We start from the raw sequence: 26464 nt of genomic DNA, 5'->3' as shown, positions 1-26464 counted from the left end.
AAAGGGAAAAATAATACAAGGGGGAGAAATGAATGACAGTAGAGAGGGTAGAGAGAGAAAAGGGGAGGGGAGGGGAGGGGAGGGGGGATAGTAGAGGATAGGAAAGGCAGCAGAATACAACAGACACTAGTATGGCAATATGTAAATCAATGGATGTGTAACTGATGTGATTCTGCAATCTGTATACGGGGTAAAAATGGGAGTTCATAACCCACTTGAATCAAAGTGTGAAATATGATATATCAAGAACTATGTAACGTTTTGAACAACCAACAATAAAAATTAAAAAAAAAAGAAGAGAAAGAGAGCTCTGGAAAAAAAAAACCAAAAAACTAATGGGACCACATATGAACCAGCAATCCCATTCCTGGGTATTTTCCAAAAAGATCTAAAATCTTAGCAATGACTTCACAGTGTCCCAGAGGTTTTGAAATGTACAATTATTCTCATTTTCATCTAAGTATTTTTAAATTTCATTCCTGATTTCTTCTGCTATAGATTGGTCACTCAAAAGCATATGTTTTAGTCTCCAGGTGTTAGAGTAGTTTCTATTTTTTATTGTTGGTTTCTAATTTCATTCCATTATGAACTGATAGAATGCAAGGCATTATCTCTATTTTTCTGTATTTGCTAAAAGTTGTTTTGTGATCTAATATATGGACTATTTTAGAGAAGGATCTATGTGCTGCTGACAAGAAAGTGTATACAGGCATTTATGGATGAAATATTCTATATATGTCTATTAAGTCTAAATTATTAATTGTATTTTTTAGTTCCATAGATTTTTATTTAGTTTTTGTTTGGAAAATCTATCCTGTGAAGAGACAGACATGTTAAAGTCACCCAGAATTACTGTGTTGTGGTCTACCTGATTCTTTAAATTGAGAAGGGTTTGTTTGATGTACAGAGATGATCCATTGTTTGAGGCATAAATATTTACTATTGTTATAATTTGGACTCCCAAAGCACAAGAAGGAAAATCAAGAATCAATAAATGGAATGGCACCAAGCCTGAAAGCTTCTTCACAGGAAATGACAAAATAAAGAATGTGAAGAAATAGCCTACAGAATGGGAGAAAATCTTTTCCTCCTGAATCTCAGAGAATTAATCACCAGAAGAGATAAAGAACTTAAAAAACTTAACACCAAAAAAATTACCAAAAACAAAAAACCCAATCAATAAATGGGCAAAGGAACTGAACAGACACTCCACAGAAGAAAAAATACAAATGGTCAAAAAACATATAAAAAAATGTTCAACATCTCTAGCAATTAGAGAAATATAAATTAAAACTACACTGAAATTTCAACTAACTCCACTCAGAATGGCAGTTTTCAAGAATATAAATAACAATTTTAGTAAGGATATGGGGAAAAAGGTATATTTACACATTGCTGGTGGGACTGCAATCTAGAACCACTCTGGAAAACAGAGTGCAACCATTGTGGAAGCGATATGGAGATTCCTCAGAAAACTTGGAATGAAACCACCATTTGACCCAGTTATCCCACTCCTCAGGTATATACCAAAAGGTCTTAGAATCAGCATACTACAGTGACATAGCCACATCAATGTGTATAGCAGCTCAATTCACAATAGCTAAGCTATTTGGAATAAACCTAGGTTCCCTTCAACCAATGAATGGATAAATAAAATGTGGTATATGTACACAATGAAATATTACTCAGCTATGAAAAAGAAAGACTTTATGACTTTTGCTGGCAAGTGAATGGATCTGAAGATTATCGTGCAAGTGATACAAGTCAATCCCCCCAAACCAAAGGTCAAATGTTCACTCTGATATGCAGATGCTAACACAAAACAAGGGGTGGGAAGGGAAGAATAGAAGTTCAGTGGATTAGACAAAGGGGAATGAAGGGAAAAGAGGGGTAATGGGAATAGAAAAGATAGTAGAACAAATTGGACATAACTTTCGTATGCTCGTTTATGAATACATCACCAGCGAAACTCTACATCACGTATAACCACAGAAACAGGATCCTAATAGAATAAGTTATACTCCGTGTATGCACAATATGCCAAAATACATTCTATTGTCATGTATATCTAAAAAGAACAAATTAAAAAATAAAAATAAAATAAAAAATTTCACAATTATATTTGATTTAAAAAAATCTAAAATCAGCATACTATAGTGACACAGCTCCATCAATGTTTATAACAGCACAATTCACAATAGCTAAATTATGGAATCAATAGAGATGCCTGTTAATATATGAATAGATTAAGAAATTGTAATACACACATATACACACAATGAAATTCTACTCTTCCATTAAAAAGAATGAAATTATGGAATTTGCTGGTGAATAGATGGGAATGGGGAGTATCATGCTACGTGCAATTAGCCAAACTCAGAAAATCAATGGTCAAATATTTTATCTCATATGAGGAAGCTAAAGTAAAATAAAGGGAACTGGGGAGGGAAGGATAAGATTACATAAGAAACCAGTCATATACAAATCAATGAGTGAAAGGAAGTCTAGTAGACTAGAGGAAGGAGAAAGGGAGTGGGGAGGATAGGAGGAAAAATGGGAAGGAAAAAGGGCAGATAGAGAACTGAAATAAATTCCTATGCATGTATGAGATTGTTGGTATGAACCCAACTACTATGTATAACCATAAAGCTCTAATAAAAAATAAAAGAATCATATCTCAACATTGGACAGACTATGACAAACCCAAGGTCAACATTATTAACATTATTCTGAATGGAAAATAACTAAAAGCATTTCTTCTAAAAACAGGAACAAGTAAAGGATGTTCACTTTCACCATTCCTATTCCACACAGTCCTTGAAACTCTAGCCAGAGCAATTAGGCAAGTTTCCTTCTCGGAAACTATATGGATATGAATAGGAAAAGAAGAGCTCAAACTACCTCTGTTTGCCATGACATTATCCAATATTTAGAAGACCCAAAAAATTGCCACCAGAAGACTTTTAGAACTCATGAATCAATTCAGCAAAGTAGCACCATACAAAATAACACCCATAAATCAATTATGTTGCAATACTCCAATGATGAATCTGCTGAAAAATAAATTAGGAAAACTATCCCATTCACAATGATCTCAAAAACAAACAAACTGGGGAATGAATCTAACAAAAGAAATGAAGAAAGGCCTGGGGATGTAGCTCAGTTGGTAGAGTGCTTGCCTTGCATGCACAAGGTCCTTGGTTCAATCCTCAGGACCACAAAAAGAAGACGGAGAAGGAGAAGAAGAAGCTCTAAAATGAAAACTATAAAACATTAAAGAAAGAAATGAAGACCTTAGATGATGGAAAGACCTCTCATGTTCTTGGATAGGCTGAAGTAATATTGTCAACATGGCCATACTACGGAAATGATATACAAATTTAATGCAATTCCCATCAAATCCCAATGACATTCTTCACAGAAAAAGACAAAGCCGTCATGAAATTCATTTGGAAAATTGAGTCCCAGAATAGCTAAAATAATCCTTAGCAAGAAAAGCAAAGTAGTAGTCATTACAATACCAGATCTCAAACTATACTACAGAGCTATAGTAACAAAAGCAGCATGGTATGGCACCAAAACAGGCATAAAGTCCAAGGGAATATAATAGAAGGCACAGAGACAAATCCATGGAAGTATAGTACTCTCATGCTAGAAAAAGATGCCAAAAACGTAATTTGGTGAAAAAAATGGCCTTTTTAACAAATGATGCTGAGAAAACTGGAAATCCATATGTAGGAGAATAAGATGTGACCCCTATCTCTCACCCTGTGCAAAAGTCAATTCAAAATGAATTAAAGACCTAGAAATTATAGCAGTAACCTTGCCAGTGCTAGAAGAAAATGTTGGCTCAACATGCCAACATGTAGGCTCAGGAACTGACTTCGTTAACAAGGCCCCTAAAGTGCAAGAAGTAAAATTAAAAATTAATAAATTGGATGGCATCGAATTAAAAAAACACCAAGAAAACCAAAAAAGCCCAATTAATAAATGGGCAAAGGAACTAAAGAGACACTTCTCAAAAAAAAAAAAGAATGGTCAACAAATATATGAAAACATGTTCAACATCTCTAGCAATTAGAGAAATGCAAAATAAAACTCTCCTGAGATTTCATCTCATTCCACTCAGAATGACAAATATCAAGAATACAAGTAACAATAAATGTTGGTGAGGATGTGGGGAAAAAGGTACACTCACATTGCTGGCAGACTGCAAATTGGTACAACCACTCTGGAAAGCAGTATGGAGATTCCTCAGACAACCACCATTTGACCCAGTTATCCCACTCCTCAGTATATATCCAAAGAATTTAAAATCAACATACTACAAGTGACATAGCCACATCAATGTTTATAGCAGCTCAATTCACAACAGCTAATCTATGGAGTCAACCTAGGTATACTTCAACAGATAAGTGGATAAAAAAAATGTGTAGCCAGGCATGGTGGCGCATACTGTAAACTAGGCAGCTGTCCAGGCTGAGGCAGGAGTAATGCAAATTCAAAGCCAACCTTAGCAACTTAGTGATGCCCTAAGCAACTTAGCAAGACCATGTCACAAACAAACAAACAAACACAAAATGGACTGAGGATGTGGCTCAGTGGTAAGCACTCCTGAATTCAATCCCTATTACAAAAAAAAAAAAAAAAGAAAGAAAGAAAGAAAAAGAAAAGAAAATATGGTATATACACAATGGAATATTACTCAGCCATAAAGAAGAATGACTTTATGTCATTTGCTGGTAAATGCATGGATCAGGAGACTATCATGTTTGGTGAAATAAGCCAGTTCCCAAAGCTAAAGGTTAAATATTTCCTCTAACATGCAGAAACTAATCCAAAATAAGGTGGGTGGGGATTGAAAAAAATAGAAAAAAGATCAGGGGAGTAGAGAAAGAGGAATGAAGGGAAGGGAGGATAGATGGGGTAGTGAAGATAGTGGAATGAATCTGACATAACTTCCTGTGGACGTCTATGAATATACTACAGTCAGTGAATCTTAACCATCATGTACATCCGTAAGAAACTATTTTTTTTAAAAAGTATAAGTAAATAGCAGAAAGATCAGTAGAGTAGAGGAAAGGGAACAGGGGGTGAGAGAATAGGAGGGGAAGGGGAAGTACTGGGGACTGAATTAATTATAAATGCATGGAATATAATTATATTCCATGATTTTATAATTGTGTCAAACTAAATTCTAGGGCTGGGGCTGGGGCTCAACCGGCGCGCACTTGCCTGGCATGTGTGAGGCACTGGTTTCAATTCTCAGCACCACATATAAATAATAAATAAATAAATAAAGGCCTATATTAAAATAAATAAATTCTATTGTCATGTACAACTAAAAAGAACCAGTAAAAATGTTTTTAAAAAGGTGACTAACACTGACATCCCCTTCTAACATAAACATTTTCTAAAAGAAAATGTTAAGAAATACATTGATGAACATCTGCCTTAGAGAGATCAGAGGGAAAGGAGACCATTCTTACTATCCAGTAAGTAGGTGTCTTTATGGTGCTTATGTGGGTGTTGCTGCCATTGGTCTCCACACCCATTATAAACCTACTGGGCCTAGAGCTTAAGTATAAAAATGTGTTCTGCAAGAGCAACCTGTTATATTCAAATAGTGTGGAAAGAAGGATGCCAGTACAGATGTGCAGGGTGGAATTCTCTTGCTTAGTGATTCTCAAACTGTGGTGGGCAAACAAACCTCAAAGCCCAGGTTCTTATTCAGTTCTGAATTTCTAGCTCCTTCCCTCCCACACCCAAAGACCCTGCCTTACTCTAATTGATATGAGAACTACTGTGGCTTTTATTGAGAGTCACTCATTAGGAGATATATTTTTATATTAAGAAATCATATTATATCAGATGCTATTATATAAAAAGCATATCATATGCCATTATTAACTCATGCCAGAAGTCAGTATATAAACTTTATCATATTAAACACACTAATATTTATAAAGCTTCCAGACTACAACCAGGATCTTTGCCAAGCAAATCATGAGCATGTCTAGAATATCATTTGGCACCCTTTGCTTTAGAATTTTAATTTTTTAAATTGGAAAACACTGGAGTATATAGCATAAGAAGAACAGGGATATTATGCAGAGACTTGTAGTTAGGCAAAAGAAAGAATTTACCTGCTCTTGTTTGGATATTTGCAAACTCAAAATGTCTCTTTGGAGAGATGCATGACTGTAATGCAGACTTTGTGACAGACTATATAAAAAGACAGATTCTTTATTTACCAATGAAGAATGTAATAAAAAAATACTTTCTCTCCATCCACTGTTGTTTTCCAAGTAGAAAGACAGACAATAATGAGTTTAATTGGTCCATAGTATAAAATATTTTATAGTATACAATAAATAAATCTCTTCCATTTCTAAAATAAAACATTTAAAGTGAAATTTAAATGGAAGTGAATATTGCTCTTTAAAATGTAAGCTAGTAGTTGGAAATGTCAACTATCTAAAATATAGAATATATTATAATTAAGTCTGATTAATGAGAAAGAATGATCTTATTAATGGAATGGTACTAAAGATGCAGAGAAAAAAAGAATTTCTTAGGTATTTTATTATAATTCTAGGTAAAACTGTATTTACTAAACACAAATCATTTTAAAGAATGCAACATTAGCCAAAATGTTTAATGTCCTGACTTATTTATTAGATGGAAGATTTAACTATTATTTGTGTATTGGTTTGATTAATTACTGCTTCAATTCTATAAACATCTGATTTTTTATGAAAGGCTTTGTTTTTCACTGCTATCTATTTATTTTTATTTGTTGGTTTATAAAAATTATATATAATATCAGGATTCATTTTGACATAATTTTAAATACCTGGAATATAATTTGCTCCAATTAAGACCCCAATAATTATCCTTATCCTCTCCCTCCCCCCTTCCTTTTTCTCTACCTTATTTTTCTGTTTATTTAATTTTTGTTTTTTGTAAAATTAGTGTCTTGTGGATATACATAATAGAAAGACTCACTGTAGTATAATCATGTAAGTACATGAAAGTTAGGTCAGATTCATTCCACTAAATATCTGATTTTAAAGTTCAATTTTTAAATAAATGAATGGATAAAAAAGTATGGAATATTACTCAGCTATAAAAGAGAATAAAATCATGGCATTTGCAGGTAAATGGAGTTAGAGAAGATAATGCTAAGTGAAGTTAGCCAATCCCAAAAAACTAAATGCCAAATGTTTTCCCTGATATAGTGAGGCTGATTCATAGTAGGATAGGGAGGGGGAGCATGGGAGGAATAGATAAACTCAAGATAGGCAGGGGTGGGAGGGGTGGGAGGGGAAGAGAAGAGGTATGGGATTAGAAATGATGGTGGAATGTGATGGACATTATTATCCAAAGTACATGTATAATGACACGAATTGGTGTGAGTATACTTTGTATACAATCAGAAATATGAAAAATTGTGCTCTATATGTGTAATAAGAATTGTAATATAATGCATTCTGCTGTCATATATAAATAAAAAATTAATAAAAATTCAATTTTTAAATAGACAATTTCTAGAAGATATGGAATGAAAAATAATGCTACTAAAAACAAAACCATACCTGATTTTTAAGTAATCAATGATAGCATTGGCTTGTTCTATATTAAAGACATTCTGTTCCTCATTTTTTTGTGACCGGGTTGGTCCAATTTCAGCCATAACTTCCCCAAGCCACTTTATGCTGTCTTCTAGGGACATATGTAGGGCTGAAATAAAATGCAAGGAAATCTTAAGCGTTATTTTGATACATATTTTAAGAGAAAAATAATCCAAATGTCATAAATGTGCCAAAATTTACTTTGTTTTTGTGAGGGTAAATGGTAAAACTCCTTTTGTTTCTTCATAATAAATTAAACACAGCTACTGTTTCTGAGATGTACATAGTATATATTCCAAATACCAAAAGAACAAATAAAATGATAGCAATTTTAAAATTTTAGAAAGATAATATGAATACTAGCTTATAATTTGTTTCATATAGATTCTCTTCTACTTACAGGAATTGGAAACAAGCATAAACTACATTTTGTAGTAAAAGAATAGCAACTGACATACTCAACAATTGTAAATTATTGTAATTCTGCACAATTGTTTGAAGAGCTTTGTTATGTTTCCATTTTAAGATCAACAGAATCAAAATATATGTAAAGATTACTTTATAACAGAGAGGAGATTTTTTAAAATGATCTTAGAATAAAGGATACATAAAAATTACAAAAAGTTGGTTGACTTGGATGATGAGGAAGACCCAGATGGTAGGTTCAGTCACTAAACTCAGGGCTGAACTCAGAGCTAGAAATCGAAATGGCTGAAGTCCACTACCACTGGACTTTAGCTGATAGTTACCATGGGAGAAATAGGGCTTGAAGATTTTCAGTAGAAGGCAGGAATATGAACTTTTACATGAAACATCAAGATATCTTTTCCTTTTCCACAAACCAACCTAGGACTCATTTCAGCTCTTCCTCAAATGTATGCCCACTGAGGTTGAGCATTGGAAGAAAATGGAAAAAGAGCAACACAACTTCACCAGCAGCTCCCAGCATGAACAGCTCAGTCATTCTAGTCTGTTTGGTGAGAGGCACAAACAAATAGAAAAAATACCCCAAACCACTTTCTGTGGCACTAGTCCAATTGAAGAAGGAGATACATGCCAATAACCTTAGCTTTTAGAGTGTCTATAAATGAAACTATTAGTTTCTATTGTTTTTTTCTTGGTTGGTAATGTTATGCTCATTTTTTGATAGTGGAAGGCAAAATATTTACTTACAATCCACACATATGCTCCCCCAGTCCCCTGAAGAATGAATTCAGGTAACCGGAGGGTCCAGAGGAGCCTTTGTTGATATTAGTAGGAGCTCAGGGGATGAGAGGTGGACAGTTGAAAGGCTCTAGAGAAACGAAGGCTGGACTGGCTGTTTAGGGGAGGTGAATATCAGTTGGGGGGCATTTGGATGAGGCATCAAAGCTAAGTGTGGTGCTCAATGTGAACCCTGCCAAACAGTTAGGTCTGTCACATGACATCATTGGTAACTGTTCTCCCTTCATGCAATGAAATGGATTTTTGGAGGAATAGGGATGGAGATTAAAAAATAGGTTGTGAACATATCTGTTGATTGTGGGACCCAGCCACTTTTGAATTACACAGCTACTCTTTCTGAGATGTATGTACTATATATCCCAAATACCAAAATTGCTAATAAAATGGTAGCGATTTTAAAAAATTTAGAAATATAATATGAATACTAGCTTGCATTTTTTCCATCTAGATTCTCTTCTACTCACAGGATTAGAAACAAGCATAAAACTATATAATAGTTTAAATCTGTTTTAATGAATCATAATTGGTTCATTTCTCATAGTGTCCCTCCACATCCTTTTATGTATGTCAGATATACTGAATCATTGCTGAATAACTAGGCTTTCCAATATCATTCTAAGTGGAATTCAACTCAATTGTAATTTCTCTTTCCATGATAAACTCCTTTTGAAAATAGTGAAAGTAACTTCAGAAATGAAAAATCTGTTGAATAAGAGCAATTCTAAATGAATGGAGAATCTGAATCATTTTATTAATAAAATGGTATTAATTAGAGATGCAGAGAAAAAAGGAATTCTTAGATAAATGATTATAATTCTAGATGAAATTGTACTTATCAAATACAGAAATACATTTTTAAAACTATTCCCTCATGCTGAAAAATAACTGACTCTTTAAAACTGTTTTTCTGTGTCTAATGTCTTTCTATCGATAATTGCTTTAAAAATTAGGGAAGTTATCATTTCACTTATCTAACTGAAATATTTGCTCTTTTAGAAATCATATTCAGAGATATGAGTAAAATATGAAAGATTAAACCACTTAAACAGTAAGGCTGATAGAAATAAAATTTATTCTTGACAATCTAGGGCAATGAAAGAATGCACTGGACTTCTAATTAATTGGAAAACTTAGGATGGTACCTCATAGCTGATATTAGCTAGCTGACCTGAGTCTCATTTTCTTTATCTATAAAATGAGAATAATACCTATTTTCATAATTATAGTGCTGTTGTGATGATCAAATAAGAAATGCATGTCAAACTCTTGGCAAACTGAAAAGTTGCATATTCTAGCATATTACACGGTATGGTGTTTTCTATAATTCAGCCCAAAGCCAGGCACATTTGATACAGTATTCATAAAGGTGGGATCTCATTTGTGGAGGTTGACTTTATATGACCTCACAGAGTTTTTCAACCCTTAGAACTTTACTTGTTTTTCTCAAAAGTTCTGTGTGAATTAAATAAGACAGTATTTCTAAAGCTGTTGGTACTATGTCTGGCACAAGTTAATTCTGCATAAATGCTATCTGATTATTTGCATTTAGAGGAAAACGATTTAGCATCACAGGATTAGAAAGGATCCCATAGTTACTTACTAGTAATCATGTTATACACCAGGGAGTTAATCTATGCCTATAGACCTAGATAAAGGCCACATATTTAGTCAATAAACTCTATATTTTGTCTTTGGTCAGACCTTAGAAAAACTAGATCTCCAAATGTATACAATTGTTCCTCAGGATCCAAGAGGATTGGTTCTGGGACCCTCCAAGGATACCAGCACTTTCACGTAAGCTGTTGAGTATCTGGGAGTGACAAGATATGCAGATAAATAAAATAATGTAGTATTTGTACAGAACCTATACACATTTATTCTGCATACTTTAAATCATCTCTAGATTACATATAATTAATTCCCTATACAATGTAAACTCTAAGTAAATTGTTGTTATACTTGTTGTTTAGGGGATGATGACTAGGAGAAAAAATCTGAGCTGGGCGTGTGGCACACACCTATATTCCCAGTGGCTTGGGAGACTGAGGCAGGAGGACTGCAAGTTCAGAGCTCGCCTCAGCAACTTAACAAGGCCCTACTAAGCAACTTAGTGAGAAGTTGTCTTAAAATAAAAATTAAAAAGAGCTAGGGGGCTTGGGTAGTGGCTCAGTGGTAGAGTGTTTGCCTAGCATGTTCGAGGCCTTGGGTTCGATCCTCAGCACCACATAAAATAATAAATAAATAAAATAAAGGTATTGTGTCCAACAACAGCTAAAAAATAATACTAAAAAAACCCAAAAAGAGCTGGGGATGTGGTTAATTGGTAAATCACCCCTGTGTTCGATCCCCAATACAAAAAAAAAAAAAAAAGTCTGAATATGTTCAGTCTGTGCACAATTTTTTTTCCAAATGTTTTCTATCTACAGTTGGTTGAATCCCCAAGCACTAAATCTACAAATATGATATTCTACATAATTTTGGGAGTTGATTCCATTTGATTCTAGATGGTTTGTCTGCAGAATGCCTTGTAAATATACAGTACAAATTCAAGGCAAAGATAAGATCAAAACCTGTTAGGCTAAACAGTAGTTCCATACTGGATGGACCACAAGACAACAACCATCTGGGACTGCATGCTCTCTAGCACTTTCACATAAGCTGTGAGTGAATGGGAGTGACAGCATGTGCACAGAACTCTACCACTACTTAGTTTAAATGTAGACATACTTGACCTCCTTTAATCTGTAAGCATACTGAAATCACATTCTTTACTGATTATGACTATAAGTTTGTTAACATCCATGAGTTTCTCATGGTTTATGAATAGTTGGATAAGTCCAGCTCAAGTTTTAGGAATTCATTTTTTAACTGATAACAACAATGAAAAGTTTCTCCTTTGAATTATAAGGTATGGAAAAAGTGTGAGATGCAGATACGTTCTCAAATTGAGAATCTGAGATTCATAAAAATATTTCCTCTTCTTTATTCTCTTTCTAATTCATCAATACTCTGCTTAGAGATTCAAAGATTTGGACTGCCATATCATATATTCTCTTTTAAGACTGAATTTAAAATTTTTTTGTCAATCTTATATTCATGTTTCAAAATATAAACATGGAGCTAATAGGAGAAAATACTTCCTTCAACCCTTGTTGTCCAAATGCCCAGATTCTACTATCTTTCTCAACAGGTAATTATGGGTTTATCCTTTATTTTTCTGCATTTCTTTGAGTATATACAAAAACATCTGAATTCTTATTTTTATGTCTTTTATAAACAAAAGCACACAATTCTTCGCTTAATGATATGTAGTCTTCTACACAATACACAGAAAGCTTCCTCATCCCTCCCTTTTTGTTATGCCCACTGATATTAGGGAAATACTTACTGAAAACTTTTAATTCCAGAGAGTTTTATATATACGAAAATGTTGCAAGAATATCACAGAGAAACTGTAATTCCAGCAACTCAGGAGTCTGTGGTAGGAGGATCACAAGTTCAAGGCCAGCCTTGGCAACCTAGCCAAACCCTACCTCAAAATTAAAATTAAAAATGGGCCGGGAGGGCTGGGGTTGTAGCTCAGTGGCAGAGTGCTCATTTTGCATGTGGAGGGCACTGGGTTCAATTCTCAGTATCACATAAAAATAAAATAAATCTATTATGTCCATCTACAACTAAAAATATTTAAAAAATGAGCTGGGAATGTGGTTCAATGGTTAAGCATTCCTGGATTCAAATATCTATATCTATATCTTCTTTCTATCTATCTATCTATCTATCTATCTATATTTATATCTATCTATCTCTCACAGAGAGTCCCCAGCTATTTGAAGGGTGATGGCATTGACAAGACTGTTAAATGAAATTAGCATTTCATTGCAAAATTGATTATTAAGAGAACTTTAGTCTTGTTAAGCATTATTTGAGGATTTATAGCTCAATAAACATATGAGCCATATCTTTGCTATAACCTGAAAGGGGGAGAACATGATTTTAATTGAAGAAATTAATGTAAAATTAAGAAATTTTGCTTAAGAACATTAATTCAGATGGTAGGCTAAGTTCTTCTTTTCTTGAAAAAGAGAAAAATAATGTACTTACTTCTAAGATTATGAAGCAACATATCCAGTAAAGTCATAAATTTTGAATATTGAGTAATAGAAAATTCCATTCCTTTAGCCCACAAAAATCCAGACACATAATAATCTAGTAGAATGCCTTCCTTTAAACAAGTTTGAAGATGTCTGAAATTCAAAAATGTGCCCATTTTTCTGTAAGAAAACAAAAATCCAAATACAATATCAGATTAACTACTGAACAGTTCCTTTTTGAAAACAAGTGTTTTTCTTGAATGAAAATTCTGTAATGCTCATAATCTAAAATATCCAATTATATAACAATCCATAAGTTCAAACAACATTCAAAAGAGAATTCTGTAATTTTGTCACCTTTTCTTCTTCTTTATTTTCTAATTCTATTCTTCCCCCTTTACTTCCTTCTTCTGTCTTTGATGTCTGTAATTTTTTTCCCTCTGAAATTCAGTATTTCTTGTATTCACAATTAAGTTTCTTAAAATGTTCTGGAACTAGAGTGTTAAATATTCTCTTGTATTTTCCTTTTTAAAAAATTCTAGTAAGGTATGTTTTATTAATTTTATTCATAGCTACAATTTTTCACTTTATTTTTAAATATTTTTTTCTATTTTTGTATATTTTTCATTACTGTCTTCTCTGTCCATTAGCATGTATCAGCAGTGTTATTTCTTCCCTAGGCTACTATAAATTTCACCTTAAATTCAGTAAGATTTTTCCTTTTCTACATTTTAAAAATGTTTTATTAGCCTTTAATTTCTCATTATCTATTCCTTGAATTTATATATACTTTATTCTCTTGTTGTGATTGCTTCATAAATTTTACAAATTCATTATGAAATATTTGATCAAACTTTTTTTCTGCTCATGCCTATATCTTTCTGGTGTGTTTTCTTTATCTGCTATTTCTTTTTTTTAATATTTATTTTTAGTTGTAGTTGGATACAATACCTTTATTTTATTTACTTATTTTTATGTGGTGCCGAGGATCCAACCAGGGCCTCACATGTACTAGGTGAGTGCTCTACCTCTGAGTCACAACCCCAGCCCTATCTGCTCTTATTTCTTTTTCCTATAAGTTTCCTCTTTTTTCCCTTGTATTACCTGTTTTTGTTTTAAATACTTTTTTTGTAGTTGGACACAATACCTTTATTTGTTTGTTTATTTATATGTGGTGCTGAGGATCAAACCCAATGCCTCACACTTGCTAAGCACATACTCTACCACTGAGCCACAACACCAGCCCGAGTTATCTGTTTTTGTGTGCACATTCTTTGTTCATTATTTATCTTTGAATGAAGTTAATTTTTGTCCTTGGAGTGCTATATTTTGGAAATATAGTCGGGGTGGAAACTTTTCCATGTTATAAACTAGTAGGCCTTTGCTGTTTGAGTAGCTTTTTGCCAATTATTCTAATATTTACTTTTCATTTTAATTAGTGGTGAAAAGAAGAAAACAGCCTGGATAGGTTCTCATTACCATCAAATAAACAGGCTACTTCCTGTGATTCAGAAAGTATCTGATCCAAGCCTGTACATCCTGGTCCTGCTACTAAGGGCTCTTGGAATGGCACCTTAGGGTTTTATCCCTTGGGGAGGATAAATATATTTTTTAACACATTCTAAGATCTACAATTATGTGTATCTTCCTTATATTTTCTCCTGCTCTTCTGGTAGTTTCATAATGATTGTAGCAATCATCTTCATATTTTGTAGTTTGGGCTTTCAGCATTCTCTTTGCTTTGACAAAGATAGAACTGGTATTTCCTTGTGGTTTTTATGTGATTTGGGGGTGAGGCAGGGGGAGTATATGTGTGACAGCTTTACACTGCCATCTTATAAAAAGGAAGTGCTTATTATTCATAATATTAGCATAAACTATGTGATCAGAGTAATAAATACAACAGGAGTAAACAATTTTGGGAACAAATTAAAACTTATGTGGATATGTTTCATATTCAGTGGTATCAGGGTAAACCTCAAAATCAAAAGTGAATTCTGATTATTCTAAACAATCATTGTAATTTTACTCTTTACCTACAATGCCATGTAATGGTATTCAGTATATGAAATTTCTCTATAATTATTTTTTGTGGTGGGCACTTTAGATTATTTTATTAATTCACAACTAAGATGTGATTCCTTTTCTTCTGTTGAACAAAAATTTTAAAAAGGGTAAATATATATGGGAGCTTAGTATATGAGAGAGGTAGTATTTCAATTTAATGGGGGAAGTATGGACTCAATGGTGCTGGGAAAATTGTCTATCCTTTTATAAAATAAAATATCCCTTTATCATTTATATTAAAATAAAATCCATGCAGGTTAAAGATGCAAATAGCAAATATTACAAACTTTTAATAGAAAAATATATTTCTGATATTTGAGAAAGTCAAATTTCTAAACCTGACCCCCAATATACAAATCATAAAGAAGGCCAATACATTTTATTCTGGAACCACATTCTTTTGACTCCTTCAATTCTGGCGACTCATCAACTCCACTGATTTCTGCTGCCTGGTATGATTAAGGAAAAGTCAACTTCAGTGATTTCTGCTGCCTGACACGATTAAGGAAAAGTCTGCGGCCATTCTTTTATTTTCCCTCTATGTGTGACTTTAACCCAGAAATTAGGCAATACAGGTAGTTTTATTCTATTGAAATATTAAAATTGAAGTATTTATGAAGTTTAAATTATTTTCTGATTCATTATGTCAGGTGTATATTCTAATACCTTCTAATTGCTTTAATCTTCATTTTTATGTTTTCAGTAATAATGTTTCATTATTATCATTGACTTGATTTTCAACAAGGTAAACTCTACACTGGTTTTGTTTTTTTATACTTAGTTCCCTACTTTATTTCTAAAATTTCCTTATTTACAAATTTTCTCATTTATTCTTTATTCACTTTTGTGTGTGTGTGTATGTGTGTGTGTGTGAAATTGATGTCCTTTCTAACCATCAGTTTTTGCCTAACATTTTCTGCTATTAGCATTTACTTTTCCTTCTCTGTTTCTCTTCAATTATCATCTGCATGGTAAGATTTGTTAATAAAATGTTTGGTCCGGATGTTTGTATATGTTCTTGACTTCTGTTTTTATTTTTCAATGTTCGTGTTTGAAGACAACTATTTTTCTAAATTATTTTGGTGAAATCTCTTTTACCTCCCTCTACTCCTTTCCCTTTGAATCTTCCCTGGAACCTGAACCACAGGGCTAATAAGTATTTATCATTTGTCTTGTTTGTTCAGTCATTTCACTTCAAAGCAGATTATGCCAGGAAACATTTGGAACAAGATACTGCTGAAGTTTGAATGCAAAGTTTCTGAGAATTTTACTAGCAAATTTGTAAACCTTTTTCTGGATACAAGGGGAGATGGAACAAGGGAGAGGGGAGAGATGGACACAGAAGTAGTGAGAATGTCAATTAAAATAATGATGTTTAATAGTGTTTTAAGAAGTTTTGCTACAGTGAGAGATGATTACTATCTACTTTGTCTTTCCAAGTATTTCAGTAAAATCATTACCTATTCTTACATGTTCTTGAAATTGGGTGTATTTTACTTCTAAAGTATGATGATATGAAGACATAGTTTTAAGGAAGAACTAAATAGCTCATAGAGGCACAGCTACATAAATGTTATTAAAAGATGCCTTGGACTGAGACTGTAGCTCAGTGGCAGAGTGCTTGCCTAGCACATGTGAGGCACTGGGTCCGATCCTCAGCACCATATGAAAATAAATAAATAAAGGTATTGTGTCCATGTACAACTAAATAAAATATTTTAAAAAATGCCTCATTGTTATTTCTGTGTTTATAAAGTTATTTTTAATTTGGTCCCCATCTTTTTTAAAAAAGGATTTGGGGTGGATATGTAGATAAAATTAGGGTTACATTGAAAATATTTATGATTTATAGCAGCTAGGAGATCAAAAGATGTATACCCAGACATTTAACATTTTAAAGTATATTCCAAAAATAAGTTTAATGATAATGTTTCATTTGTTGCTTTCATGGAGGCAATTCTTAATTTCAAAAGGTAGGTAAATACACTGAATTTTTTAAAATTAAATTGTCCTGTAGCTTTGTATACAGTGTGATTTTTGGCATACTTCTGTCACTTGGTGACAGGATACCTAAATAATATTTCTGTCATTTTGAAAAGCATGTTCAAAATGTAAAGCATATAAATTCCCATTTATAATAATGCTATTTTAAATTCAAAGTAAATGATTGATTGCAAATATTTCAGGATTCCTGTACAAAAATCATATAAAGATCCCTAAAATAAATTACAAAGAAGTGACTCGTAACAGAACTGATGTCATTTACCCAAACATGTTCTGAAATCTGAGATTGCTTCAGGTAATTTCTATATTGATGAGATAGTCTAAAAAAATCAATCTGCTATTGAACCCATCTGTTTTTATATTGCTCATTTCTACATTAACTATGGTATCATTTACTTTTTCCTGGATCTCACCACCTAGAGATTAAAACTATTTTCAGAATTTAGGTATTTAAAAAAATTGTGAGTCAATATTTTAAAAAAGTAGTCACATAAAGTATAATACACAACACAACTTGTGATGTGGTAAGAAATAGTTCTAAAAAGCAACAATACATTTTATTTAATATAATTGTATTTAATATGACATGCTTTACTTAATATGTAATAAAAGTAAATATTAAACTATTAAACATCTGTTATTTACATTTTACTATTGTTCCTAGTAATACACACATATTGTTTTGCACTGCACTGTTTAACAGCATTTGGAGTTACCTGTAAATGGAAAATTATATTTTACATGGAAACACAATTAGTGGCATCAACACAATGAATCCTTTTTTTTTTTTTTTGCAATTTTCTCACTAAGAATCTGAATTCCAATGGTGAACATTCATTTTTATAAAAATGGTAAAATTATCATGAGATACTTTAAGAAAATCTGTGTGAATTTTAATTCACTGATTGTAGGCAGCATGGCTGAACCACAGGTCACACTTTCTAGCAGTCTGTGAGAGTGGGCTGGTGAAGAGTATCATGGCAAAAGGCTCTGCTCTCCATGAACCTTCTCTTCTTAGATTTCTCTTCTAGCCAATACATCTCTCCTGTCTCCTTCTTAATAGCAAATTGCTGTACTCTGTAATATTTATGTGATTTGCCAGTTATAACCACTGACAGAATCATTGTCTGTTTGTCCATATGGACCACAACACCTTGTGTCCTGAGGACGAGCATCAGAGGCTAGACACCAGAACACTGTGATCCAGCACATCACATCATTGCCACCTCCATATTTTATGAGTTTTAATTTTAAAGTAAGATAGTTTTTTAAATGAATTATTACTGAAAATATATTTTATGAAATTTTGTTTGATATAAATAAATGATCTACTGTAGAAATAAATGGCCTAAGTAGTGAGAAGGACATATGCTAGAATTATGACCTATAAATTCAGTTATATTTACATTTTTAAGCAATGTATATGCAATTAGAGTAGATAGCATAGCTTCAATTTTTTAAATAATAATCACAGGTGGGTGGCTAATATTCAGGATTTTCAAAATAATAAAATATATCGACAATATTACAGAAAACACAACCCTGTAGGTTCTTGTGCATATTGACCATTCTATGAAGAAAGAGATAAGAAATGGAAGATGGCATATGCTAGAGGCTACATTTAATAGTAAATTCCTATTCTTGATTAGCATAAACAAATTGGTTTTCAATGGATTTCTCCCCATAATAAGGACTTCTGGGCAATGCAAAAGTCAGGTAGTTATTTAAAAAATTATGTGTTCTAGAGTCTAAATATATTTCAGTGCACAATATAACAAATATTTTGAAGAAACTTTAAAACATAGTCATTTACATATGAAGAACTAAAACCATTCTATATTTGACTGTAATATTGAAGTACTTACTCTTGAATTCCATCTACATTTTCTTTTAGCAAATCAGTGATTTGGTCCATTGAAAGAAAATCGGAAGACAAAATCTTTTCATGCTCTTGCAATTCAGTATCTTTCTATCAAAAAAATGGAATGAGTTATTGTAATCTCATGGATTACACAGTAAACCTAATAATAACAAAATTTGTTCTTCCTGTGGCCTAGTTGCTGTCAGAAAAAAAAAAATAAAACAATGGTCTCTTATATAATCTGTTTACTTTTCCATTCTTATGTGATTATATCTCTCTCCTCAAATCAAGTAACTAGTCAATCTATTTCTTGCACATATGTAAAACTGAGTAATGAGTTGGGGTTCAACAAATATTTACTGAATACCTTCATCTTCCTCCTTGAACTTGGGCTCAAGAAGAAGCAAAGTTGAATAAGAAAGACTTGCTAACCTCAGAAAGTTTATGATGAACAAACCAAGGCTGATTAAAACAAGAAAACAATGTTATAAGTGAGCTTTAATAAATGGAGCAGTCAGTTTAACAAAAGGGATGAGGACTGGGAATGATAAACAAAGTCCACAGTGGGGAGGTCTAGGAATAAATTGTTGCACTACAGCGGGACGATGCTCAAGGTAAATGAATCAGCAATGCCAAGGTTATGTAGACAGAACAGTTAAGGGTGGGTTTTACAAAAGCAAGCAGTTCACAGTGGTACCTAGGGTATGCAGGAGATGAGGTGGACTGAGGTGGGCTGTGAGCATTGGGAACATATTATGGGCAATCTTAAATTGAAGGAGTCAACAAATATTTAGTGAGTGCTTACAAAGTGCAAGATATTGTGCAAGGGACCATAAAAATTTTAGATCCAGGCTGGTTGAAGAATGACAGATGACAAGTTTTTTTCTTAATAATACAGGCAATAGGGAATCTGTATGGTTTTCAAGCAGTGAAATGACAAGATAAAATTTTGTCTTAAGGAATGATAAAGGAAAAGCAGGAACAACAACAATAACAACAAAAACACAGAGGAAGAGTTCAATGAAGAGGGGTCACTAAAACAGTTTGGGGATAAAGCATTGGGCTTCATTAGCAGTATAGATGAATATAAAGGAGCGAATGCCGCATATTATATTATGGAGGACTGAAAGAGGGAAGAACGAATGGACATTCTGAATTTCTGAAATAGGTGACTTGGAGAAAATGGTGGTGATTTGGGGACTTTCAATAACATAGGTGCCGCCTTGGTGTGAATGAGACAAAGCTATCCTTTTGGGGGGAAGAGGCAAAAAAAAGGCCATTCTCAAAGCTGGTGTGGTCCTGTGCACGAGGACATCACATGTGAATATACTTTCAGCCCTCAATAACATCTCAGCCAAGTGCTTCTGTTCAGAGTACAGCCTGCACATCTCCACCTAGCACCCTCGTTACACCTGTAAAAATAAGCATGTTAGAAGATAAGACTGGTATTTAAAAGACAAAATGTTAAGTTTAATTTCAATTAAGGAGAGTATGCATAGCAAGGTAGAAATATTTAGATTTAATTAGAAATGTGGGTTCAGAAAGATCAAGCTTCAAGATGTTTTAGGAGTCAACTTCAAGAGTGAGAATGGGTGAGACTGTCCAAATTCAGAGCAGGAAAAGAAGAGCTGTGAATGGGAGATGGAAGAGGAGGCCATGAAAGAGATGGGAGACAGGGGCTACACAGCATCACGGATTGCGAGATATGGGAAGAAACACACCAAATGTTTTTAAATTCACCAAATAGTTATTGGACCTTCCATGTGAATGTGCTCCAGTAAATAAGGGCAGCCAAGGAAATGCTTTGCTACAATTGACCAGATCACATCCCAAACGTTTCCTTTATTCCTTTCCAATAATAGAAGACTCTCAAAGTTAGGCTTATTAATAATGATTATTGGTTTAGTGTTTGTAATTTAATATTAGGTTATCATTGTATTTTTATTGTAAAAAATTAATTTAGAAATAAACCATGTAAAATTATTAGCCATCTTTTTTAATCTAAGGGTGAGCAAATTAAACTTAAACAAGGTCATATGATGAAATTACAAACACATTAAGAAAAAATATTTTATGTAGTTTTGGTATTGGGGATTGAACTCTGGGATTCTTTATCACTGAGCATCCCTAGCCATTTTTATTTTGAGAAAGAGTCTTGCTTAGTTGCTAAGGCTAGACTTGAACTTGCAATTTACTGCCTCAGCCTTACTGCTCGTATTATAGGCATACACCAACACACTGAACATGAAAAAATAGTTTAGTGTTAAATAAAGTACTTTACCCCTATTGGGCACTCAGATACTTGTAAATTAAAACAAATCACTCCATTTTTATATAGGATACTGTTCTGGTTCCTAATATATGTCTATATATTTGTTTAAATGTTTTTATAATATTCATTTTATTAGAAGTAAAATATACTTATCCCTGTCAATCTCATTCAATTATAAATTCCTCAAAGACACCCAATTTTTTACTTCTTTTAGAATTCTGCAAATCCTTGTATGTCAACACAGGTTGCCAACAGAATTTCTCTTCATCACAGGATGACAGTGTTAGGTGGCAGAGTGTGATGAAGGACAGATTTAGAGGATCTCATGATGGCTTGACTACTGATTCATTTTATGTCTTGAAGCAAGTCATTTGAATCTAAATTCAGATCCTTATTTAAAATCATTTTTATATGTTTTAATAAATACAAGATTGCTGTCATTATTAATAATGAATTAAAGATATACAAGAAAAGTGAATTACACAGAGATTCAGATCAATTTATTTGATTCAAAAAAATCTCTGGATAGGAGAAAAGTAGGCCACCCAAGAGCTATATGAAAGAGAATACAATCATCATCTTAACCTTCTGGAGAATAATAATTCTAGCTAAGATGCCTAATATTAGTGCTACATTTTTTACTAAAACTTTGAGGCTTAAAATAATTGTCTTTTAGTAGAGTTTGCCTCAGGGTTTTTTCCTTTTCTATTAAATTGTATTCTTGGATCTATTTAAACTAGGCCTCTTTTTTGTTTGTTTATTATACTGCCTCTCACTAGAAAGAATATTAGGTGGCTAAAAATCTTTGATCTTTCAATACATACATTCTGATTTGTAAGAATTAAAGACATAACAGAAAATTCATAAATAGACTAAAAAATGTGGATATGTAATTGTGGCTTTCTCTGTAAAATTACATCTCCGGCTAGGAAAATATGTAAGCTAAATTGCACTGTTACCTCATTTTATTCCACCACCTGGTGGATTTTAGCAGCTATTCCAAGAGCAATAAAATTTTAAGCCTGGCATTATTTACTAGATAATTCTCTCTCTCATTTCTTTTTCCTTTAATGTCACCAAACTATTCCACATTGTGTGTGTGTGTGTGTAAGTGTGTGTACATACATATATATGTATGTATATATATATATGTGTGTGTGCGTGTGTGTATATATATATATACATACACACGCACACACACACACACATATATCTTCTTTTTATAATGTAAGCTTTCAGAGGCTTGTTTGTATCCAACAATGGTGGTATTTTATATAGAAAAAATTCTTAACAAATGTAATTAAAGAATGATAACAGATTTTACCTCATTACTATAGAGGAGCTTCCTAGTCACATAGAACATAGGCCATCTACAAATGCCAGATTTTGAAAAGCATTGTTTTTTAAAGTCTAAAATAAATGAACTAAGGAGTAGTGCAGTATTGAGCCATATTAGAGCCTGAGGCAAAAAAAAAAAAAAAAAAAAAACAGTAATAATGATCCTATCTCTATTTTAAAATTTAATCCATCAAGATTTTTGTATTAATTTTGTTTTTGAAAGTAGTGCATCAAAACATGATTTGTCTGAATTACTGAGATTTGGACATCTCCTTAAACTTTGTGCTCACCTTGCCATCATGCTGTGAAGGTAAGGATCAAATAGTTTTTTAAAAGAAAATAAATAAATGAAAGAACTAGCTTCTTAAAATGTGAATAAAAGAGACAAATCTTTGTCACATGTAATTAAATATGAAAGAAAGAAAATAAATAAATATATAGTACATTCACTTTAAGTACATATAAAAATTCCAAGGAAATGGATGATTTTTCTAGAAAATTTTAAGTTATCAAAATTGACTGGAGTTAGGATGAGGTTGTGGCTTGCCTCACATGTGTGAGGCTCTGGGTTCCATCCTCAGCACCACACAAAAATAAATAAACAAAATGGGGTATTGTGTGTCTATTTACAACTAAAAAAAAATTGACTGGGGTAAAGGAGAAAACTGGACCTGACAAATGCAAAGTAAACTCATGTTTTTATATAGTCACTATGCCAGATAGTATTATATTTGAATTTCTAAAATATAATACTAAATTATAATAAAAAACAAATAAATTCTGTGTTACTCTGATAATTTTAGATTTTATAGAGTTCATTTTCAAGAAGCAAGTATAAGCAACACATAAACCCTGAACTAAAAAAAAGAAAAATCATGAACCAGAATCACTAATACATTCAGATGCAAAATTTACAATTAAAATATATATTGGAAAATTGAACCCAGATATGCATTAAATACTAATAAGTTATTATTATGACCAAAGAAGATTAAATTCAGAAATAAAAGATGGATCATTATTAATACCTTGAATGTAATTTTATGTCAAATTAAATGAAATAAATTTTATGATTATATGAATAAATGTGAAAAAGTACTTTGCAGACTCAGCAGCAAGACTCAGCAAATAGGGAAAAATAGCTAAATATGAAAGAGACTTTTTACCAAAATGAACAATAAACATAATATTGAATGATGAAATGGCAGTCATTCCTATTAAAAACCATGAGCCGAAAAAGCACTGTGGCTATTATCATATGAGCTGATTTGAAAACACTTTATAGAAAACAATATTAATAGTAATAAAATATGTATTTCTATTACAAAAAAGGACTATGGCTAGCGACATTATTGTAATTCTACATACTATAGAGGATCTAAAAATTACCGTAAGAAAATTAAGTATGTACCTTAAATATTAGAAATGAGAAAATTAAATTAAAAAATCTTCATTAAGGATTATATGATTACATTCCTAAGTAAGCCGACATTGTATTAATAGTGTTTGAGTTAATAATAAACGTGGTAAAATGGTTATAAATAACAAATATATAAAAGTCAATTGCTTTTTTTCTACATGAGGAACTAATTAGAAATGGAAAAGGGAAAACTTCATTAAATTATATTTGATTATAATTTGAAAGGTATAAGGCCTATATAGAGAAATTCTAAAACTTTATCAAAAGTTTAAAGATAAGAATTGATAAAATAAATGTATTGAAAACCTCTAATTCAAAACATGAAACACCACCCATGTTGTAAATGTGATGCGCTAATAATCTCAATGGGATTCTAGAACTTTACCAGATAAAATTTTGAGTTCCTATGGGAGAATACATACATCTGGAAACAATAGTGAGGATGACATTTCCAAATTAGATAGTAAAGCTGAATATAAAATTGATATGATATTTATACAAGAATGGACAAACTAGTCAATGCAACAGAAGAGAGAATTTTATATAAAATAAAATTTGGATCCTTTATTCTTGTCCACTAAGTAGTTTGTCCATTCTTATACTTACTCATGTATTATATGTAATGTGATAGCAACAGTAAGTCTATTCTCAATGGACATGATTAGATTCAAATTAGATCCTCATTTCAAATACAAAACACACCTATCAAAAATTAACTCTAGATTTGTTAAATAATTAATTTTAGTAAAATAAAACTTTAAATATTAGAAAACGTTTGAGGATTATATAGGGCCACCTTAGAGAAGGACAGAGGCAAAGTAAGAGCAGAGCTTTATAAACAAGACAGTAAACAATGGCAAGAAAAAAGACAACCCCAAATATTTTTCAGTATTTCCATGCTTAAGGCCAGTATTTGCCAGAAGCCCTAAATACTGATAAATATTATCACTCAGTAAGATTTTTAAGTACATAGTGTCCCATAGTGTACACAGATTGATTTTTACTATATGACAATATTTTTACTCACATTGAATTACTCATAATTTCATTAAATTTCAATAAATTTGAATGATGTTAAAATTCTAGAAACCTCATTGTGCTACCCAAGTTGAGCTCATGGTTTTTCTCTAACCTTCAGGGGTCGGGTAGGGTCTGTATTCTAACATTTGTAGGGAACATCTAACATAGAAAGAATCATCTATAGACTCCACTGGACATTCTTTCAGACAACTGACATTATCTTTCTGCTCAAGATTATATAGTTGTTCCAGCCAGGCATGGTGATACATGCCTGTAATCCCAGAGACTTGGGGTGATGAGGCAGAAGGATCACAAGTTCAAAACCAGCCTCAGCAACTTTTCAAGGCTCAAAACAGCTTAGTGAGGCTTAGTCTCAAAATTAAAAATTATAAAAAGGGATGATAATGTGGCTTAGTGGCTAAAGACCCTTGCGTTCAATACTGGGTACAAAAATACATACACAAATACCCACCCCGCCCCCACGCTCATGCACTGAGTTTATGTCACTGATTTGAAGATGTGCTAACATTTTAAGAGACATTATTCAGAAGAAGCAATTGAGAAACAATCATCTACATTTTCTTTTAGATCTCTCATGTGAGTTGAAGCATATTCCTTTTATGTTTACCACTTAAATGATTCTATTTTGCAAATACTATTTTTGAAGATATTAAGAAAGCCAGTTTATGAACAAACTATGGATAGAAGACTGATTACTGAAGTCTAAGTTTGCATTTATAAACTCCTTTCACTTATATATGTCAACATGTAGAAATGCTTATTTTCCCCATTTTTCTCTGTTTTTATGTGTCCATACATTAAATGCCAAAAGTTTAGATTTAAATTTTAAAGGGAGGCATTTTCTCCAATATAATTAAAGAACCTAGAATATTGAATTCAGAAATTTGGCAAATAGAGCTTATGCAATGTCACAGGAATAGTTTCCCTGGATCTGTGTCTCATGTCCATTTATTCACAGTATCTCAGAATAGGTTTTAGTCTATGATAACTACCTCTCCTGCATATTTCAGACTACCCATGATTTTAATAATTTATTGTGTGTCTACTATGTGGTTAGGATAATTGGTTACTTTTATTCTAGGTGTTGGCTACTACCAATAAATGGGAAACCTCAAACTATTGGAAGTTTATGCTTTATTTCTGATAGATTTGGCAAGAAAAGACATATTTCACTACATCTTGGCTCTGCTGACTAGATGTTCTACTGGCTAAGCCAGTCAATTAAGATAAAGAATTTATTAGAAATGACACCATCAGGGACTAGCTCCCGGGGGATCAACTCTGCAAAGAATCTGATCTAAGAAGAACCTTTCAGTATTCAGCTAAAAAGCTGCATTCTTGGGAATAGACTACAAGAGAGCCTTGCCATCTTTTCCATCTAACCTCTGAAACCCGAAGTAAGCACAAATGGGCAGCAGGCAGAACTTGTCACTGTAATGAATGACACAGCTGTATGGAGCAACTGTCTCCCCTGTGAACGATAAGAACTCTGCTTTCATTAGAATGGAAAAT

At 32.6% G+C, this 26464-nt stretch overlaps 1 protein-coding gene across 3 annotated transcripts in view; it reads right to left on the bottom strand.

Moving 5' to 3' along the window:
- Nucleotides 1–26464, bottom strand: part of Cabcoco1 (ciliary associated calcium binding coiled-coil 1) — a 111196-nt gene that overhangs the window by 82786 nt on the left and 1946 nt on the right. For 2 of the 3 annotated variants that reach the window (XM_048814409.1, XM_048814415.1), the window contains exons 2-4: nucleotides 18886–18989; nucleotides 12960–13129; nucleotides 7599–7743 (exon numbers count right to left, since the gene is read on the bottom strand). In XM_048814409.1, the coding sequence (XP_048670366.1) occupies nucleotides 7599–7743; nucleotides 12960–13129; nucleotides 18886–18989 (419 nt within the window). The remainder of the gene's footprint in view (nucleotides 1–7598; nucleotides 7744–12959; nucleotides 13130–18885; nucleotides 18990–26464) is intronic. The other variant, XM_048814413.1, reaches the window with a different exon arrangement.

The sequence above is a fragment of the Marmota marmota genome, unplaced genomic scaffold (assembly GCF_001458135.2).
Source record: "Marmota marmota marmota unplaced genomic scaffold, marMar, whole genome shotgun sequence".
In the NCBI taxonomy this organism is placed as follows: domain Eukaryota; kingdom Metazoa; phylum Chordata; class Mammalia; order Rodentia; family Sciuridae; genus Marmota; species Marmota marmota.
This window is presented reverse-complemented; position numbering and strand designations above follow the sequence as displayed.